Source organism: Habropoda laboriosa, unplaced genomic scaffold (genome assembly GCF_001263275.1).
Source record: "Habropoda laboriosa isolate 0110345459 unplaced genomic scaffold, ASM126327v1 scaffold102, whole genome shotgun sequence".
Classification (NCBI taxonomy): Eukaryota; Metazoa; Arthropoda; class Insecta; order Hymenoptera; family Apidae; genus Habropoda; species Habropoda laboriosa.
This window is the reverse complement of record NW_017100262.1, coordinates 1,672,824-1,692,209: the sequence shown is the minus strand read 5'-3', so window position 1 is coordinate 1,692,209 and position 19,386 is coordinate 1,672,824. Positions and strand designations below refer to the sequence as shown.

Below are 19,386 nucleotides of genomic sequence, written 5' to 3'. Positions count from 1 at the left end.
TTTATTTACAGACGGAATAACATTTCTCCTGAACTTCTCACAAATCCACCCTTATCCCAAATTATAATTACCAAACACGGGGCAAAAAGCTGGCAGAATACCTCACAAAGAAGCTACATTCATCGCAATTCGGTTGTACGTGAATTCCTCAATGCAGAAACTCCTAGATACGAATCGAGAGACTCGGTGAAAGGTATCCCTAGGAGATGCAAGAATTGTAAGTGGATTAGCTGAGCGCATGGTCAGACAAGTGGAGCGCGGAGTGTAGCGGGTACACTGTAGCCTATTAAACGGTCGAACAGGCTCGCCCGTGGGAATTCTGAATACAAAAATATGTTGCAGGAAAGTTGCCCTTTCCCATGAAGATCCCCGGCCAACTTTCGGATTCCTCTGTCGCTTTAAAATTCGATTAAACTTCTCCGGGAACTTTCCAAGACTGCTGCCCGTCTATTAATATTTCCGAACGTTCGAATTTCAACGTGACAATGAAAACACGAATTTTTCCCCCGTTTAATGAATCTCGTTGATCGAATCTGGAACGAGTCCAAGTTGTAAGGGAATCTTGTGGATGGGATATTAATTATTGTTAAGGATACTTAAGTTAGACCAGGTTTACGATAAGGACGCGACTCTCTGCTATTTTTCAGATTAAGGTTTGAATACTTTTGAATATTATTCCTTATTGTCAGGAGGGCTCCGAACCTCTCATAAAAGCGGAGAATTTCGAGTTTTCTTCGTGCATCTCAATAGTTCTCGCGAGCGAGCGGTACCGTTACCCTGGGTTCTTCCATAAGCCCAGGTGACGCGTACTTCACGCAAAACAGCCCCTCCTTGAGGGTGAGTGGTTGGCGTTGGGCGGTGACCAAGGCCCGAACGTGAGTGGGAGTCTTGGCCTGCTACCCAAGACTCACCTCCGTCAAGGGGCCCAAATACGATATTTGGAAGGGGAAATGCGAGGGCTGACCGGGGCAACGCGCCAACGAGACCGGCAGAACAAAAAAAAGTTCAGACGATCACACAGTCGCTAAATTTTCAATTGATTCTCGACAACGTGTCAGAATTGAACACGGTACGTTGCGAATTTTGACAGTAATCGTTGTTTCAAGAGTTTTTCGCAGGGGAGTAGGGTGTTTTTAATTTTCAACGTTTGTATTGAACTCTGGGGAAATTATTAGAGGAATTTATATCACTGTATTCCACCTTTATCGTTAATAGCGATCAGTAGGAGTAATTTTTGAGTGTTTTTCTTGGAAATTCTTTCCATATAAAACAGTTATCAGTGTCTGCGCAAAAGGGAATGCGAATTTTTAATTTTCACCTCTCTTAAACCCCGAAAAATTATTAAAAAAAGGTACGTTTCATTTGCATCGCAAATGTTGACCAATATCAATAGTTTCACAATTTTTCATAAATTATTTCGAACGCAGAACAGTCAAATTCAAGTAAAAATCACTCTTCCCGCGTTCTTCCAAAAATCTCCGCCAGAGAGAACAACAGATTTTTAATTTTCGGCCGTCTTAAACCCCGAAGAAATGATTAAAGAAAGTTACGTTCCAGCTGCGTCGCATATAGCACACGGAATATCAGAATAGTTGGAGAATTTTTCACGCCGACGACGTAAAAAGGATAACACACCTCTCGCGAAAGTTTCACTCCATCAGGTTGCGCTAGATTAAGTCGACAAAAGAAGTGAAACAGTAGAAGAAAGGGCGAACGACGAATATAGAAATAATGTTGGAATAAACTAGGGGGCACAGGTTGCTTCACACGATGTCAGGTTGTTGATGGTCGGTATTGGCAAACAATTTTCTACGAGGATTGCCTTCCACGGCCAATTCTAACCTTCAAGCGCAGCTGATTTCTTCGCACAGCCAAGGCAACCGGCCGTGAATAATTCAGCCATAAACGACACCGTTAAACGAACCTACTACTATACCCTCGTAAAGTGCAGGTAATTTCCGATCCAACGTAAATTACACATATATTCTTCGTGTGTATACCTATTCGAGCATGATTTTATGTGCAAACACGAAGAAAAATTTGTCGCCTCTACGGGACAAATATTGATAGTTCGCTACAGGGAGTTAAATATCGCGAATTTCTTGCGATAATCGTAGCAATTTCAAGTATGTTTTATTAAGTCTGTTTCGTGAGTTAAGAGAATATTGAAAGATTAAATGGGACAGGATTGTGAAGGTGTTGAGGAAGACCGAGTGCACGAAGTGGCTCTGAAATGATCTTTAAGGATTCGTTATTTAACGAAGGAGATTCTTTACAATTGAAGACACACGATCTTCTTTGACTATTCGTTTTCACTCAGAAATGTGTTAAAATCTTGCAGACTTGGGTAACACCATAGGATCCCCAAAAACTCGTATAAAAATGAAATAAAAATTCTAAGCATCTCCAAAGACTCGCATAAAAAATAAAAATTGATTCGAATATTGAGACCCAAAAACGCGGGAAATGGCGAAATTTCAAAAATCCCAGGACGTCGTTTAAAAACACATCGCTATCTCAAAAAAAAAAAAAGAAAAGAAAATGAAAATTCGCTGGATTCCAATATTCCAAGGCATTCGATTTCACGGTCCGCCGTGGGAGAGCAGAGGACGGAGCGAAGGTGGAATCTTGGGGAAGGAAAATTACACGGGTAGACCGTAGGTCGTAGTGGAAGATTCGCAGGCTTGCTCTACAGGCAGCAGCGAGGGAAGCAATTAGCGGATCGTGAGCGGCAGCCGCGCGGCAACGATTTAATTCCCCGGTACGGGCTGATGTGTCTGCACAGTCTTTAGCCACGTTTCCGCATGTATAATTCAGGAGGGTCGCGCAGGTCCGCGGAATAGCTCGTCGCGAGTGTACGTGTCAAGGTCGCCGGCTCTCTCTGCCCGAGCTTCAGCCGCATAATGGCCAGAGGACCGTAAAGTATAGCCTGCGTACGAGCTGAACTACGCAGACTTGCACGAATGCTCGCTCTAACTTGCCGCATGATTTTTCGCGCATACGTGACGATTTGGGGGAGGATTGCTGTTAGACAGAATTTGTCTGCTTTGAGATGAGAACTTTTTGGTTTCGTAGGGAACTCGAAGTACAAGGTCGCCTTAAGTTTCTTACATGGAACTGTGTAACTTCCTTTTTCATTTAGAGTCATAATCTTCTTTTTCCAGTTCTGAAAGCACTGGTGTGTAGTGTCTTAGACCTCTAGTGCCATCGTCGACGCTCTGTCGACAGTGTATCGACATGTCATTGCCGTAATATTAAAATTTGACAGTGTCTCTGTGTGTTTGACGACTATTATCGAAGAAAATCCTCGTGAAAATTATGTATTCACATGACACGTTTTTCACGAACGATTTAATTGGTCGACGCGAAGAAGAAGGCGAAATATTTCGAGGTTCGATGAGAGAATCGAGGTTCGAAAGTCGATAATTCGGTTGGGTTGAGGAATAGTTGGAATCACAGAGCATCAATGTAGATTCTAATAGAAACGGATTGTACAGGCCCCCAAATAATGGCCGAAGTTCTCTGCGACGCAGCATGCCTCTTAAGTGGCCGCTTAATGGCTCGTAAAGCTACTTCGATCGGCGTGAAAGACGTGCTTGAGGAAATGATGGATATTGCGCGGTGTTTCTCGGATATTTTCGATTATCCCGAAAGAGGTTTTCGAGCTTGAGAGATTTATGGAGGGAATAGGGTATGAATGATAAATGTTGCACAGAGGATTCACCTTTTTTTCTCTTTTTTTTTTTGGTGGAATTGCGGGCAATTTTATTGAAATGGCATTTCTACGGAGAGAAAAGACAATTTTCGTTTGATTTGAATTGAATTTTCAAAGGTTTTTTTTGGTGGAATTGCGGAAAATTTAATGGAATTGCGTTTCTACAGAGAGAAAAGACAATTTTCGTTTGATTTGAATTGAATTTTCAAAGTTTTTTTGGTGGAATTGCGGGAAATTTGATGGAATTGCGGGAATTTCAATGGAATTGCGTTTCTACAGAGAAAAATGCAATTTTCGTTTGGTTGAAATTCAATTTTCAAAGTTTTTTTGTTTGAATTACGGGAAATTTAATGGAATTGCGGAAAATTTAATGGAATTGCGTTTCTACAGAGGAAAAAGAGAATTTTCGTTTGATTTGAATGAAACTTTCAAAGTTGAATTACTATTTCTAAGGGGAAATTGATTTGCAGCCAAAATGGTGGATTCCACCAGGCGCCATTATCTCCTCTAAACCGCGACAAGCAGTCTGATCGCCTGTTGCTGCAGTTCACGTCGCCAGTAATCTGGTGCAACAGATGAGAAGAACGTTGAACAGCCGGTTCACTCTTAATTACATATTAATTCCTTCGGTCTCTCTTAACCTTCGTTCAACCTAACCTAAAAACCACCGTTTCCATGGAGACACCGTAGAGAAGAAAAGCTGGAATTCCTGCAGGAATTGCTATCTGATTCGGATAAAATACGTCGAGAACGGAGCGTAGAACGTCTGCGTGGTTGTATCAAAGTGTTTTGTCTTCGGGGGAAGTTTCTGGGACGTCTGGTGTTCTTCGGGAACGATGATATTCTTCTTCTTCTCTGATATCGAGTTTCCTCTAATAATTCCTCCATGTACAGAGATGTGTTTCTTGGAAGATCTACCTTCTCGGGGAAAATTCGACAAAAAGGAACGAATTTGATGGAAAAAATTCATGGAAATACGGAGGGGAATGTTTATGTAAATTTTTGTTTCATAGGAGAACGGGGATAAACAAGTTTCTTAAAGAACTCTTGAGAAATGGTGCTTCTTATAAGTAGCTAAATAAAACAGATAAAGGCGGAATAGCATGCGGTCAATTTTTTCTTTCGAATTCGCGAAATTTACGAAGAGAAACGTTTGTGTGAATTTTTGAATTATGGAAGAATAGGAATGCACAAGTTTTTTAAAGAAATCTTGAGGAATGGAGTTTGCTAAAAATAGTTGCATAAATAGGTAAAGACAAAATGGACAGCTGTCAATTTTTTCGTTTTTAATTCATAAAGATACAAAGGAAAATGTTTGTGTGAATTTTTGAATTATAGAATAATAGGAATAAACAAATTTTCTAAATAAATCTTGAGGAATGGAGTTTGCTAAAAATATTTATTTGTATAAGAAAAATAAGGGCAAAGAAGCTTCTAGTCAATTTTATTTTTTAAATTCCTAAAGATACAAAGGAAAATATTTACGTAAATTTTTGAATCATCCAAGAGTAGGAATAATCAGATTTTCAAAATAAATCTCGACCAACGTTAACGGCTAAAAATAGCAGTATAAAACAAATAAAGTGCAAAATGGACATAGGTCATTGGATGAAAAGAGCGAAGACTGTTTGCCGCAGCCGTGACTATACTTAGCAACGCCGCTGACCCGAATCGTTGCAGCGACGCATTAGTAGGACAGCCTTGATCCTTTTATTCAATGTCTCCCGACGGCGTAACTTTGAAATAGATATTTTAACCTGTCCAGGGTCAGCCGCGTCCACTTTCGAAAAGAAAAGAAAGAAAATTCCTCCAATGTGTAACGGACGATACAAAGTCGTGTATACTTCGAAAAAGGGGATGAAGGATCGTGAGAATCGTTCTTTCACGAGCACCAGTAACCCCTAATGGCGTAACTTTCCAGCTGCCTCCACTTTAGCCGGGGAATCCCTTCCCCAAAGACGTCCAGACATCCATCTTCCCTACTTCTTCTCCACCGGTTACGAGTTCAGCCACCCCTCGAACACTCATAACAATCCTCCGCGACGTTTCGCGGAAGCCATCCGCTTCCCGGCGGTCCTCGTTCCCCGGATGTGTCCTAGGGAGCAAGCCAAAGCCTTCCAATAGATCTTCCCACCATTTTTCCCCTCGTCCTCCAATTTTTTTCTCCTTCTTTCCACGTCGTCTCCCTGCTTCCTCTTCTCTCGCTTCTTCCGCAAGGTGAAATTATTTAAAGTACCTACATCAAAGGTATCTCGCTCTTCTTCTCACCTCGCGTAGTTTCTCTCTTTTCCTTCGTGTCGTCTCGTTTTCTCCGCCCTTTCTCTAGAAGGAAAAATAATTAAAAATATCACCAAGACTTCCTCACCTTCCTCCCCAGCATCCTCCAATTTCTCTCTTTTTCTTCGCGCCGACATTTTCCATTCGCCCATCTTCTCCCCCGGCGAAATAATTAAAAAAATTTCCAGGACCTTCTCGCCTCTCCTCTCGCTTTCCCATTTTACTCTTTTCTGCTACGTCACTTCCATTCCCTTCTTCTCATCTCTCCTTTATCTCTCTCCCAGAGAAATAATCTAACTTTCCCGCTTCTCCTCCGAACGAAATCTTTCCTCCCGAAGTTACACATATTTCACCGCTTCGCGAGCGAGAACAAGGACGAACGAAGGGTCGAAGGAGGAGAACCGATCCGGAGGAGGGTTGAACGCGCCTGTTGCTCCAGCAGCAACGCTCAAGGAGGCCGAGTGGCCTCGATTTCTGTCCGTGAACCCAGCGGCCACCGAGCACCGCTCCTTTTTCCTGCTCGCCTCACTTCCGCCCGGGCATTGCCGCCCGCTTATATTCGTCCGTTCTTGCCTGCTCGTCCCTGCACATCCGCCACGATCAATACTCACCTGACCGAGCCTGTACACACGCCAGCAGGTACACACGCACTGCGCAGGTGTGCGTTTTGCGGGAAATTTCACCTGCCACCGGCTACATTCTCCTCTCCTCTTCCCTCGAACCGTCATGTTTTCATCCCCCGTTTTGCCTCCACCCCTGGCGAATGCTTATTGTCTCGTGCTCTGTGTTCATAGGAAGTGTGCAATTCCTATGAAATTCCTTTTGTGCGATTATTTTCGGGATTGGGTAGGACGACTGACGAGGAAAAATGAGGTTCGGTGGTGAAATGACGGGCTTTCCGAGGGAACTTTTTCTTTGTTATTTGTCGGTTTGTGGGTGTTGCAGGTGACAGTGCGATGGGATTTGTTGGGAATCGCGAGGTGCATGCTTTTGGAGGTGTTCTTTGGATTGTTCTAATGTCACCGGCACGGTTTTCGTTTAGAGCGTGGTAAGACGGAGAGAAAAAATCGTAGGTTGACTTTTAAGGGGTGGCTGTAAAGGAGAGGGCTCGGTCTTCGAATTCCTGGAGATTTGAGGGGAGAAAAAAATTTTTGAACTGTGTACAGTCGTTTGCATTTGTGAAATTTTTGAGAAAGAACTATCTTCACTTCCTTGCCCCGCTTCATAGTGGAAAAGTGTCTTCGAGGAAAATCAACTTAGGGAGGTTAAAGTAGAGGCTTCGCTCTTTAAAACGACACCAGGTAAATTATCCTACGATTTTTTTTCACAAAGTTACAATATTTCGAAGTTTGATAGTTTTTCAGGGAAAATTTCTTGTTCCTTTGAAAATTTTAGTTCTCGTTGCTCTCCACGCACTTTTCACCCAGTTTTCTAGATCTCGACTCAAAGTTTAATCCAACAATTCTACCATTTGAAAAACACACGGAAGAACTCCAAAAAAATTCATCTCCGCAAACTCGACATATCGCGAAACGTTTTCGAAACTCCGAATTACTCGGATATTCCAACTTCCCCCGGAAAGTCCCAAGTTCCACAGTTCGTTAGAGGGGAACCAGGTTGCCTCGTTTGTCCACGGCTTTAGAAATCGAATATAGATCGAAGATTCACCATTCCTCTGGATGAACTTGGAAACGATGCAATCTGTAAGTTTAATTCCCTTTGACGGATCTCGAAACTCCGTCGATAACGAAAAAAACTCGGAAGGATTACAGCTGAAGAAAGCACAAAACACGAGAAGTTAAGATCTATCGAAGAGAGAAGAAGACGAAAGGAACGTTTTAATTAACAAAATTCGATACTTTTCACGGCTCACGTTTCTCGGAACACAGTGTCTTGGAGAGAAAAGCTTCTAGCTGATTTTTTCCCCTAGCTCTCTTCTAACGAACAGCTTTGAAGTTGAACCCCTGGGTCCTCGCGTCTCTTTTGATCTCGTAATGCCGACTCCTTTGTCCGAAATCCTCAGAATTCCACGCTTTCTTCTTCCCTATAGGCGAAAGATGAAGGTGGAGCTTTCTTGCTGTTTCAAACGAACCTTTCGATATCAACGACAGATCTACTTGAAAAAAGAGGAGGAAGAAGAAGAAGAACTGCTGCGTAACAGTAAATTATAAAAAGCAACGTGAACGTTGTATTCGAAGAAAAGAGATTCTCTGTGTAAGATTTACTCGTTCACTTGAGAGTTTCTCGAGTCGAGTTTTCGTGGATGATCAGAGGTTCGAGCAGGATGAAATCAATCGAATTTAAGGGAAAGCAACCCAGAGTGGGTATCGTGAAAAGCGTGTTTCGAAGACGCGTTCGAAGATACTCGAAGAGCTCTAGCTAGAGCGAAAGAAGCGGAGGATCAATTAGAGAATGGAGAATAAATGGAGGGAAGATGGGAGGCTTTTGAAGGAAACACAACAGGGTTCTGCCAACGAAGTATCTTCGAGCGGAGAATGAAAGCAAATAGGGAAAGCTGGTTGAGAACGAGAGGAAAATAGGAGCGAGTTATCGATGAAAAACGACCGAGTGTTTTGTCGCGGAGTGTGGGAGTTGAGGTTGCTTTAATTAGATGGAAAATGGGAATTGAATGTCTCTTTTATTCCTCGCGTTTAGCTTTATACTTTACGCTGTATTTTTCTTACGAGTTGTAACATTGGATTCGTGAATTTTTTGGACACCCTATGTGTTGCAGGAGCAATTTTAAATAGAGTATAGCACAGTGCTAGGCAGACTAATATTCAGTAGATTGTGGGTTTGTGAGAAATTGGTATTATAGTGGGATCTGATTTTTACTTTTTTATTTTTTAATAATCATGATGGTGATAATAAGTGCAGCTTTGAATTGTATCAATTCATTACTGTGTTACATGGACTAAATAATGCAGTCAGTCTTCGAGACAATGATTTTAGAATTTTTTTCATTATGCTTGTGGAGGTAGCCTCTACGCTCCGCCACCAGAGGGACGGTCTCTTGACCATTCTCGCTAGTGCTCGCTTAAGGGTACCGTTTGTATATATACAACTTCTAACGTGAGTCTAATAATGGGTCTCCTGAGTAGCTTTACTTGACGAGTCCACTAGGGAGGCCCAAGAAGATGGATGTATCATGATTCTTTCTCTGTTCTCCATAAATATAATCTTCTCTCTTTCCTCCATCCATAACCAACCACCATAAATACGCAAATTTAGGCCTGTTTTAATATGAAATGGACTTCTAATCGTGTTGAAAAATTCTGAGATTTCTCGTATTAACTTTCTGAGAAATCTAAGAGTTCTTAATTAGGTGACATTTCAATCCAGCGTTTCATGTACCACACTATATACACTTGACGGTATTAAAACCAGAACAGAATCTTCGTCTCAATAATCCAACAGAGAGCAGTCTATCTAGGAGAGAGAACCGACAGAATGAATATCCCGTAGCATCACACACACGCGGAAACAAAGCATCCACGTCGTAGGCGGACGTCGGTTAAAACCTTTACGAGCGGTTAAACGTTTAATTAAATTCCGTCGAATTACAGGTGGCGGTCGACGAACGATACCGTTGGACGTTCAACACCGGAGTCGCTTGCTCGTAATTTAATTAAACCGTTTAATTACCATATTTCGCCGGTGTAAAAGGTGTAGCGTAGAGGGAGAAAGGGGATGTAAAACACACGGCAGTGTAAAAATGCGTTCATCCACGAAGGAAGGAGAGGAGAGTCGGAATCGATTTCCTGGCGTGAAACTTTATTACGTCGTACGTTGTCGTCGCGACCTGGAATAATGAAATACACCCTTTTAACGCCCGATTATACCCACCGTTTCTTTTATTTACCTCTCTTTTGTGTCTGATCCTGTCGGCTAACCGTGATAACACGAGGAGAGTCCAAGTTAACGAACAGGGTTGATAAAAAGTGTCGCGTTCATGCTCTCGTTAAGAGAACGCGGCGTTTGGTCTGCGAGCTTTTAAACGGAGTAACTATCCGCTACCCTCTCTATTCTCCGTCCGGAACAAAAGATTACGGTTCCGGGCCTGTTTGGGAGGCTACATTTTTACGCTCTCGCAGCTTCCAGAGAACTAATACGACGTCTTACGGTCCTCGTTCCATTCCCGGCGCGAATTATGAGGCAACGCTCAGCCGCCGCTGCTTTACGACGCGTAAAAATTATCCCGCTCCCTCCCCCGCCCCGCCGCCGCCGAGTCGTGAATTTGTAAATTAACGCCAGCCGACGGGAATAATTGAAAGTTTTTTTTTTTCCTTTTACGCGTTCCGCTGGAGGGGAAATAAAGGCGGGAGGAATTATCAGCGGAGATAGAGAGGAAGCGTTGGATTTGTACCTCTCTAAATCCTAATTAAAAGTAATTACAGTTGAAAAGAGGAGAGGAGTGTAATATTTCTTCTTTTTTTTTTTTTAGCGATTTTGTTAGAAATTATTTCTTCGCTTTGAAATGTTTCTGTTTTATTCTCGAAACAGGTCTAACTCATACTGGAAACCAAATTTTGGTACAGTATTTGCATACGTTCTTGCAACTTTCATCCGAATCTCCTGAAAAAAATTGAAAGAATATATCTCATTCTTAATCTCTTCAGGGAAGATTTTTTTGAAGTTAGAACAAATTGTAGTATCGGGGCCTCCATACCCAAATAGGAAACCCACAATGGTTGGCGTGCACCCATCACGCTTGTAGGTTTTTTTTAAATTGTCCCTATGCACCAAACCTCATGATCAAACCCCCCAAACCCATGGTCGAAGAAATCACCCAACCCCAACACGTCAGATATCCCAGGATAGGAAGCGTAGCATAGCCCCCCCTCCCGTCACATTACAAATATAATGTAATACTGTACACTCATGTTAATAAATAAAAATAAGTGGTAAAAGAATGGTTGGCGTAGCGCGCAAAGCCTCGACGTGCTAAGCCGAAAGTTAGGTTAGGTTAGGTTAGGTTCGATGCCCGTTGGGTCCCTCAATATTTTTCCCTAGGTTCCTACAAAATTGATCTAATTCCTCATGCACTTAAATTTTCCTTATCTTCCTCTGTCACAAATATTCTGAAAAAGAATCAGAAATTTGTGTATATCTGCTGTTATCCCTGAAGAGTGCAACTTTGGAACAATAGAATCCATCCAAAAATTCCACCCCTAATTCTCCCAATGAACCACCAGTGAGGACCTAATCTCGAAGCAATTCTAACCGACAATGCAGACCAGCACGGTACGACACGCCTTTTCTCCAACTGTTCCGTGGCATACCCACGGGACCTTAGCCTTCCCTTTGTCATGATTTGACCGTCTTGAATAGCACGGGTGGCTAGCAATTTGTACAAGGGACAACCTCCGAAGTGCAAGTTGCGAACACGTTTATGACACGCAAGCCAGTAAAGTCGTTTTTTGAAAGTCGATTTATTTTTATCCTGCAATTGTGTTTCTTCCAGTTTCTTCGTCCTCAACGACTAATTGCATGTGCCATAAATGTGAATTTCCAAAGGGTCGTCGAGACCGGGCCCAGTGACCGTCGACCAGGTCAGGCCGCAGGATCCAAGCCTGGCGGAAATTCCACCACCTTGCCAAATTTCACATATAACGTCTTCCACCTCCACTGACACCACCTCTTTCCTACCCGGAATAGGTGGGTGTCGGTGGATCTATCACCTGATTGGCAAAAAAATACTTACCAATCAGGTGACAAGACCGGCTCACGAATTTCCTTCGACGCAGAAATTCGTGAGGGAGTCAGTCCATCACCAGACATCAAAGAGAAACATCGTAATCTCTAGTTCAACGCACATCATCCACACCACTAATCCATCATTCAACTGCTTCATTAAATAGTATAAAACGAATTATTTCCTTCACGATTAAACATCATTACCGCGCACCCCCTAATATCCTTATAACCTTAAACGGTCGTAAGGACATACGCGGGCGACAAGCAGACGCGTATTCTCGTCAGAAACACCAACCTTCTGATCGATTTCCTCCCCGAAAAAAAGGGAAAAAACGAGAAGAACCTGAAAAACAAACCCTGTATTCTCGTTGAACAAACAGCCAAACAGCAGGAGACGACATTCAACTGGAAAGCAATCGTTTCTGGAGAGTGCTCAGGTGAAAAACACGCCGGCCAATCCCTGAGTAATTGCCAGAGCGATTCGGTGCCGGTGATCGCGACGATCTTTTCGTGGAAAGTGGCGTGTGCCTCGATCGTCCGACCGATTTACGACTACGTCACGTTCGTCGTTTGTTGGTTTTTTGAAACTGTGATTGGACCTTTGGATGCGCCGCTGAACGAAACGAATCCTCCACGCTCATCTCTCTCTCTCTCTTCTTTGTTTCCTTTGTCCCACGTGATTACGATCGAACGAGAACCACGCTCCGACGATCTCTCGTAATTCCTCGAGGAGCTTCGATTTCATCCGCGAAAACCGGCTCTGCTTTATGCGGGCGATATAACGAAATCTTTCTTCGGGGAATTTTTCCGCGAATTTTTACGGCGCGGGCGGTAAAACAGCTGGAACGTTCTCCAGAGGGAGAAGGAAATTTTTCAGGGGGAGATTGGAGCAATCGGGTGTGTTTAATACGCCACGGTTTCATTAAGGATGTTCTTCATCTTCTTCGATCGTAAAATCGAGAGTGGAATCCTTGGAAATGCGTGGTATCACCTTTGACCCCTTGATTTGGGAGAAAGGAGTCAAATTGTGGTCCTAATGGAATAATTAATTTTAATTCTAGCTTTCTAAATTGGCAAATATTAAAGGAGTAAATAATTCACACTCAGATTTATTGTGTCCCGTTGGAGCCCCCTCGTTCGACTTTCCGGGGAAAGGGCTTAGTTTATGGTACCCTCAGGTACCCTCGCGCTTTCTCTTCCTGGGTGACAAAGTCCGGGCCACCACTTCGCCACCGAAATCTCGCATTTCTTACACGCCTGTAATTCTTTACTCTTACAATACACTTCTTCACCCCACTTAAAGTCCTCCTGTCCCCGTCACAGTCCTTGCGTTCGCTCGGCCGCGTTAACGATCGCGAGTACAGCGTTACGTAAACTGCCTCCCTCTCCACGCCTGTAATTCTTTACTCTTACAATACACTTCTTCACCCCACTTAAAGTCCTCCTGTCCCCAGTCCTTGCGTTCGCTCGGCCGCGTTAACGATCGCGAGTACAGCGTTACGTAAACTGCCTCCCTCTTTTCCCCAGCCCAGAAGGGCGAGTTTACGTAATTATCGACGAAAAACGCGAAATTGAATGGACGAGGGTGAGAAAGAGCGAGGGTTCCTTGATTAATCTTGTTCGATCTCTGGAGGGGTGGAAGGTTGATCGATTATAGGATAACGTTCACCTGTCTGTTCGAATCGAATTTCCCGCCATTTTCCCACGAGTTATTTCACCCTGGTGTGTCCGGATCGCGGGCGAGACTGGGTCAAGGGTGAATTGTCCCGCGTGACAGCGCACGCGGCGCACCCCCATGGGTTTATGGGTTGGCGCGAAACGGTAACGGGCCATCGAGTGGTTTTATTGCGCGACACCGGATCGTAACATAATCCGCGACCGTAATGGAGAAGGGCTCGTAAAACAGTGGGGGAAAAAGAAGTCGACGTTTATTTTCTATTCCTTTGACGTCTGTTTTCTGCGATGAAGGAGAACAATGGCCTGAACGGCGAATTTAGTTGGTCGTTGGTTTGGGCTGGAAGTATATACGTCGATTGAGACAACATTTTGGAGGTTAAGTGACGTATTTTGAGTCGTTTGGTTGTGTGGACGATTAGAGTCACCCGGTATATAGTACTCGAATAATGAAATTTAATTAAGTAGATACACTCTTTTACACGGTAATATCAGTTACATTGTTTTATTTATGCTTGTGCGTTGAATTAAATAGTTAAATATACGGGGTGTTCATAAGTTACAATGTAGAGTGCTTTCTGAATTGGTTTTAATGTTTTCTATAGTACGATGGAAAGAAATTGTATGGTTTGGTTTAAAAAATGTAAAGTGTCCTTGCATTCACTATGAAAATATCTGCCGATTAAATTTTTGAAATTTAATCGAACTAAATTTACCAACTAATTAAATTTTCGAAATTTTTATTATCGTTATATGTTGTCCACTTAAAACAGATAAGTTTTGGTTAATATTTATTCTTTATTGAAGTGTAAATGAGTGAAAAATTGCGTGAAAAGTTAGAGTGAGCACCCTGTATAAGCGAACAAAAGTATTACTAGCCTAAATGCACGCGTTCCATATAGTCGTACTATGTTTTTCAGCAAAGAGACGATAGAGGATCGAAAGGGTTAATATAGCGCTTGAATGAAATCGTCGAATTGTCTGTTGGGTAAAAAAAAAAGGGAGAATATCGTTTCGTATTAGAGAAATATTTCGCGCGAGGGGTTGTTGATTTATAGATAAAAATGGAAATTATTCGGTTGAGAAAAGAAAGAAGGGGAGGATATACGCGACACACGACGAACGGGACAATGAATAAATCAACGAGAGGCACGTGATTCCCGGGTGTAATTTGCATGTCGAGAGATCCCGCGAGCGTGAGACATGCAGTATTTCCGAAATTATTGATGCTTCGCGCTCGGATATGAATATCGATGGCGCAACGAGCAACGCTGCTGTTTATTTGCACGAAGAGGCACGCTCGTGCACGCATGCTGTGCACACGCTCGGTTTATTTTCTTGCTGATTCAACAGTTGAATATGGTCGTAGAAAATTTGTACCCGTGAAAATGAGATTTCTGGATTGTTGAAGCTGCTAATCCTTTAGATTTTTCGTCCTTGGACACTTGGATTCTTGAAATGTTGGATACTTGGGCCTTTGGACTCTTTGATCTTTGGATTCTTGGACTCCTTTCTTGATTGGGTCCTCGAATCTTTGGACGTGGACGTGGAAGTCCTGGACGTGGATCCTTGGACCTTCGGACTCTGGACCCTGGGATCTTTGGACTCTGGATCCTGGGATCTTTGGACTCTGGATCCTGGGATCTTTGGACTCTGGATTCTGCGATCTTTGGACTCTGGATTCTGCGATCTTTGGACTCTGGATTCTGCGACTTTTGGACTCTGGATCCTGGGATCTTTGGACTCTGGATCCTGGGATCTTTGGACTCTGGATCCTGGGATCTTTGGATTCTGGGATCTATGGACTCTGGATCCTGGGATCTTTAGACTCTGGATTCTGGACTTGAATCCTTGGATCTTTGGACTCTAGATCCTGAACTCGAATCCTTGAACTTTAGGACCCTGGATCCTTAGGTCTTTGGGCCCTCAGACTGTGTCCTTTGGACTCTCGAATATTCGGATTCTTGGACCCATTGCTCTCTCGGATTCCAAAATCCTCTCACTCCCAAAAAATCTAATTTTTGTTACTTTCACTTCCGACCACACGTATTCAGCGATTGGCCGCGAAATACCAATTTCCGACGCATCGTTTTTCACCGCAAGCGTTGAATTTTAACAAAAGCAAACCTCTTCCATCGAGTCGAAATTTTCCGCGGTATTTTTTACTCGATCCTTTCACACAATTCGCTCTCTTTGTTCGTCTTTTTGTGCCACGCGCACGTGGAATGCCTGTTATTCCCTTCACCCCGGGATAAATGTTTTTACATCGAGGGACAAAAGGGAGAGCGACGAGAAGCTGGGCCATTTAACCAACGCACGCCGGAATTTTTTTCATATCGTTCCCTCCGTTCAATTTCTCTCGTTGTTTCAACGATTCGCGCACGTTAATCTTCCGCGGAAACACGTCAAGTTGTCGATGAGAATGATACCGGTGAAACATTCCATTTTCTCCGCTCTTCTTTTGTCCAAATTGGATATTAGAAAGTCGTCGTTGTTTTTTTTTCCTCCGCTCGAGATAAAAGCGTCGTCCTTTGACAGGAGAACGAAAGGATCGAACACGAAAATGTCTTTTCGCGAGATAGAGAGAAAGAGAGTGGGCGTTTTCGAATCGGGGCAGACGTCATGGTTTGACACACGAACCGCGTAAGATTTTCACGGGACGAGTGGCACCCGGGTTGTGGAAAAAGTTGCTTATCGAGTTTCCAGCCAGAGCGCATTTTCAATGAACGACGTTTCTCGTTCGGCTGCGTTCCAAAGGAACCACGTCACGCACAGTGCATTTACATTATGAGATGAAATGACAGGCTTTACTGCGCTAATCGAATTCTAGGATTCGTTTAATAAATATCGTGCTGCGATTCGTGAGCTATGAGATCTTAGGTCCTTCGATCTTCAATTTTATAAACCTTCAGAGGTTCATCTTTGGATTCTTGGATCCTTTGAGTCATGGATCTTTGGATTCTTAGACCCTTATGTCATAGACCTTTGGATTCTTTGACCCTTTCAATCATAGACCTTTGGATTCTTGGACCCTTTGAGTCATGAACCTTTGGATCTTTGGATTCTTGGACCCTTATGTCATAGACCTTTGGATTCTTGACCCTTTCAATCATAGACCTTTGGATTCTTGGACCCTTTTAGTCGTGAACCTTTGGATCTTTGGATTCTTGGACCCTTATGTCATAGACCTTTGGATTCTTGACCTTTTCAATCATAGACCTTTGGATCTTTGGATTTTTGGACTCTTGTAGGCACAGACCTTTGGATCTTTGGATTCTTGGACCCTTTGAGTCATAAACTTTGGATCTTTGGATTCTTGGACCCCTTGACTAATAAACCTTTGGATATTTGGACCTAAGGACCCTGTATCTCTAAATCTTCAGACCTCTAAACATCTATATCTTTGAACATTACACCTTTACTCACTAAAATTCCCATATGCCCAAGTTTCTTAACTACTGGACCCTCAAACCCCCAGACAATTAAACTTTCCATCCCCCCACACACTTCGACCTCCAAAAACTTAGACCATCGACCCCTCCAAACCCTTGCACTATTAAATTCTTCAATTATCGTAATAAGAATTGCATCCAGCAATATCTCTCCGACATCGAATCGTCTTCCATTGGAACAGAGAGAGAGGCGATCTTATTATTATCAAAACGCCAGCTATGATTCTCCTGTGGTGCAGTCGATCGATATCTCCCTTTAAAAGTTTAATGTGGAGAAACGAAAAAGGTAGAGAGACGAATGTGAAGTGAAGAGAGAGAGAGAGAGAGAGGGCTGAGGCGGATCAAGCCGAATCGAAGAGACGGACTCGTGAATTAAATTCCTTTCAATCTACTCTCACAGCCTACGTACGGGTCGTCGTTCGATATCAACCGTGTCACCACTAGCTACTTTATTTTACTACACTCTCCCCTCTCTACCTTTCGAATCTTTTGCGTTTTCTCTCTCCCCCCACCAACTCACCCCTTAATACTTCCGACGATTTTCCTGAATACCCTTCCACCATGGTTTCCGTTTGCCCGAAGTCTCCCGGGGCTTGTTGCGCGGCCCCGTTTCAACTTCCGTCTCGCCAAGTCGAGAGACCATCCCCTTAAGAAAGCGACAAGAGGACGGATTAATTAAATATCTCGCGACAGACCTGTCGTGGCCTTTCGAACAACGTAATTGAAGCTCCATCTCTCCGTTCTTCTTTTCACCATCCTCTTTCTTCTCTTTCGCTTTTATCTTTGAATTGTATTTTTTTTTAGGAGTTTTAAGGACAGATCTGTGTAGTGAAGTTGTTGAGCATTGTGCTTGAGAGTTTGGACTTTGAAGTAGCGATTTGTTGCTTGGTTGGAGTGAGTTGTGAGTGGATGCTGGTGTGAACTGAGTTTTTTGGGGATTTTATTTTGAAAAAGTAGGTTCGGAATTTTTTTTTAATTTATAAGGTGGAAGGGGAGATTGTTCTCTTCTCTCTGATCTCTGGAGGTCCCAAATTCTCAAACTGTTAACCTCTAGAGGCCCCAAATTCCCAAATTTTCAATCTTTCAAGTTTCCAAATTTGTAAGTTCCCAAATTCTCAATCCCTCAAAGTCCCAAAATCTCAAATTCTGACATTTTCAAATTTCTATGTACCCAAATTCTCGAACTCCCAATCTGTCAAGGTCCCAAATTCTCAAACTCTGAAATTTCTAAACTTCTAAGTCCTAAATGCTCGAATTCCCAAACTCTCAAGGTCCAGTATTCTTAAACTCTGAAATTTCCAAATTTCTAAGTCCCAAATTCTCAAATTCCCAATCTCTCAAAGTCCCAAATTCGCAAACTCTCAACTTTTCAAATTTCTAAGTCCCAAATTCTCGAATTCGCAATCTCTCAAGCTCCAATATTCTCAAACTCTGAAATTTCCAAATTTCTAAGTCCCAAATTCTCAAATTCCCAATCTCTGAAGGTCCCAAATTCTCAGACTCTCAATTTTCCAAATTTTTAAATCCCAAATTCATTTAAAAAAATACTCTTCTCCCGAATTCGAGAGATTTTCTTCGAAGGAACATTAATGCGTCGAGAACATTTCGTCTACATTTCCAGCCTCGACTGTAGAAGAGAATATTCGAGAATCGATCTGTGCACTGGAAACGGGTAACCGTGTAAACGTTACGACGACGAATAAAAGCGGCAAAGGAGGTAGAAACCTCTTTTTTTCTTTTTTTCTTTTTTCAGAAACGCGTACACCGCTTTAGAACGGAGAAGAAAAGCCTGGACGTGTTACGTCAATGCGGGAAACGTGTTTTTACATCGAAAGTGGCTCGCCACGTGTCTCGCTTTTAAACGGCCTGGCTCGTTGAAGTGGTTAAATAAATTCACCTTGAATACGCGATATCAGTGTCTCTTTTCTTCTTTCTCGTCGACCTGAAAGAAGCTCTCGCGTCGAACACAGTGAATTCGCGATCGAAAAAAGAAGAAATCTGGGAAAATCTATTCTCGGAAAGTTTGAAACCCGGAGAAATGCAAATTTGGACTCGAGAATTTAAAGATTGGATGGGGGGGAAAAAGTGTAGAATAAAAAAGAGAGAGAGAGAGTTAGGGAGGTCAGTGGAAGCTTTATTTTATGTAAACTGTCTTGGTTGTTTGATGCAAATGTTCTGGTGACATATTTTTTAATTACAAAAGTTAACAAGTCCAGTGACAACAGTGTTCGTTCCAGCGACGTTAAATTGCGGAAACTTTCTACGAACGGTGGAAGCAAACGGCCTTTTTATAGACGTACTGCTCTGTAGATTCATGCAAAAAAGCTTGTAACGCAAGTTAAGTGTCCTTTGTAGCACGGTTGTTCGATGGAAATTTCGCTGAATTGTGTGGATCGAGAAAGAAGAATTGAATGGTTGAATGTCGAACTGTTCAACTCCCAAATTTACAAATTTCGAATTTCTCGAGTTCTCAAACTCCCAGATTTTTAAATTTCTAAGTTTCCTAAATTCTCAAATTTCTAATCTCACGAATTTTCAAATTTCTGAATTCCCAAACTCTCAAATTTCTGA

General features: G+C 42.6%; 1 protein-coding gene across 1 annotated transcript in view; it reads left to right on the top strand.

The window, feature by feature from the left end:
- Positions 1 to 15,233, top strand: part of LOC108572850 (bromodomain-containing protein 7) — a 173,356-nt gene extending 158,123 nt beyond the window's left edge. Inside the window, exon 5 of the mRNA XM_017935168.1 lies at positions 14,790 to 15,233. Within this exon, the coding sequence (XP_017790657.1) occupies positions 14,790 to 15,233 (444 nt within the window). The remainder of the gene's footprint in view (positions 1 to 14,789) is intronic.
- The last annotated feature ends 4,153 nt before the right edge of the window (positions 15,234 to 19,386 follow it).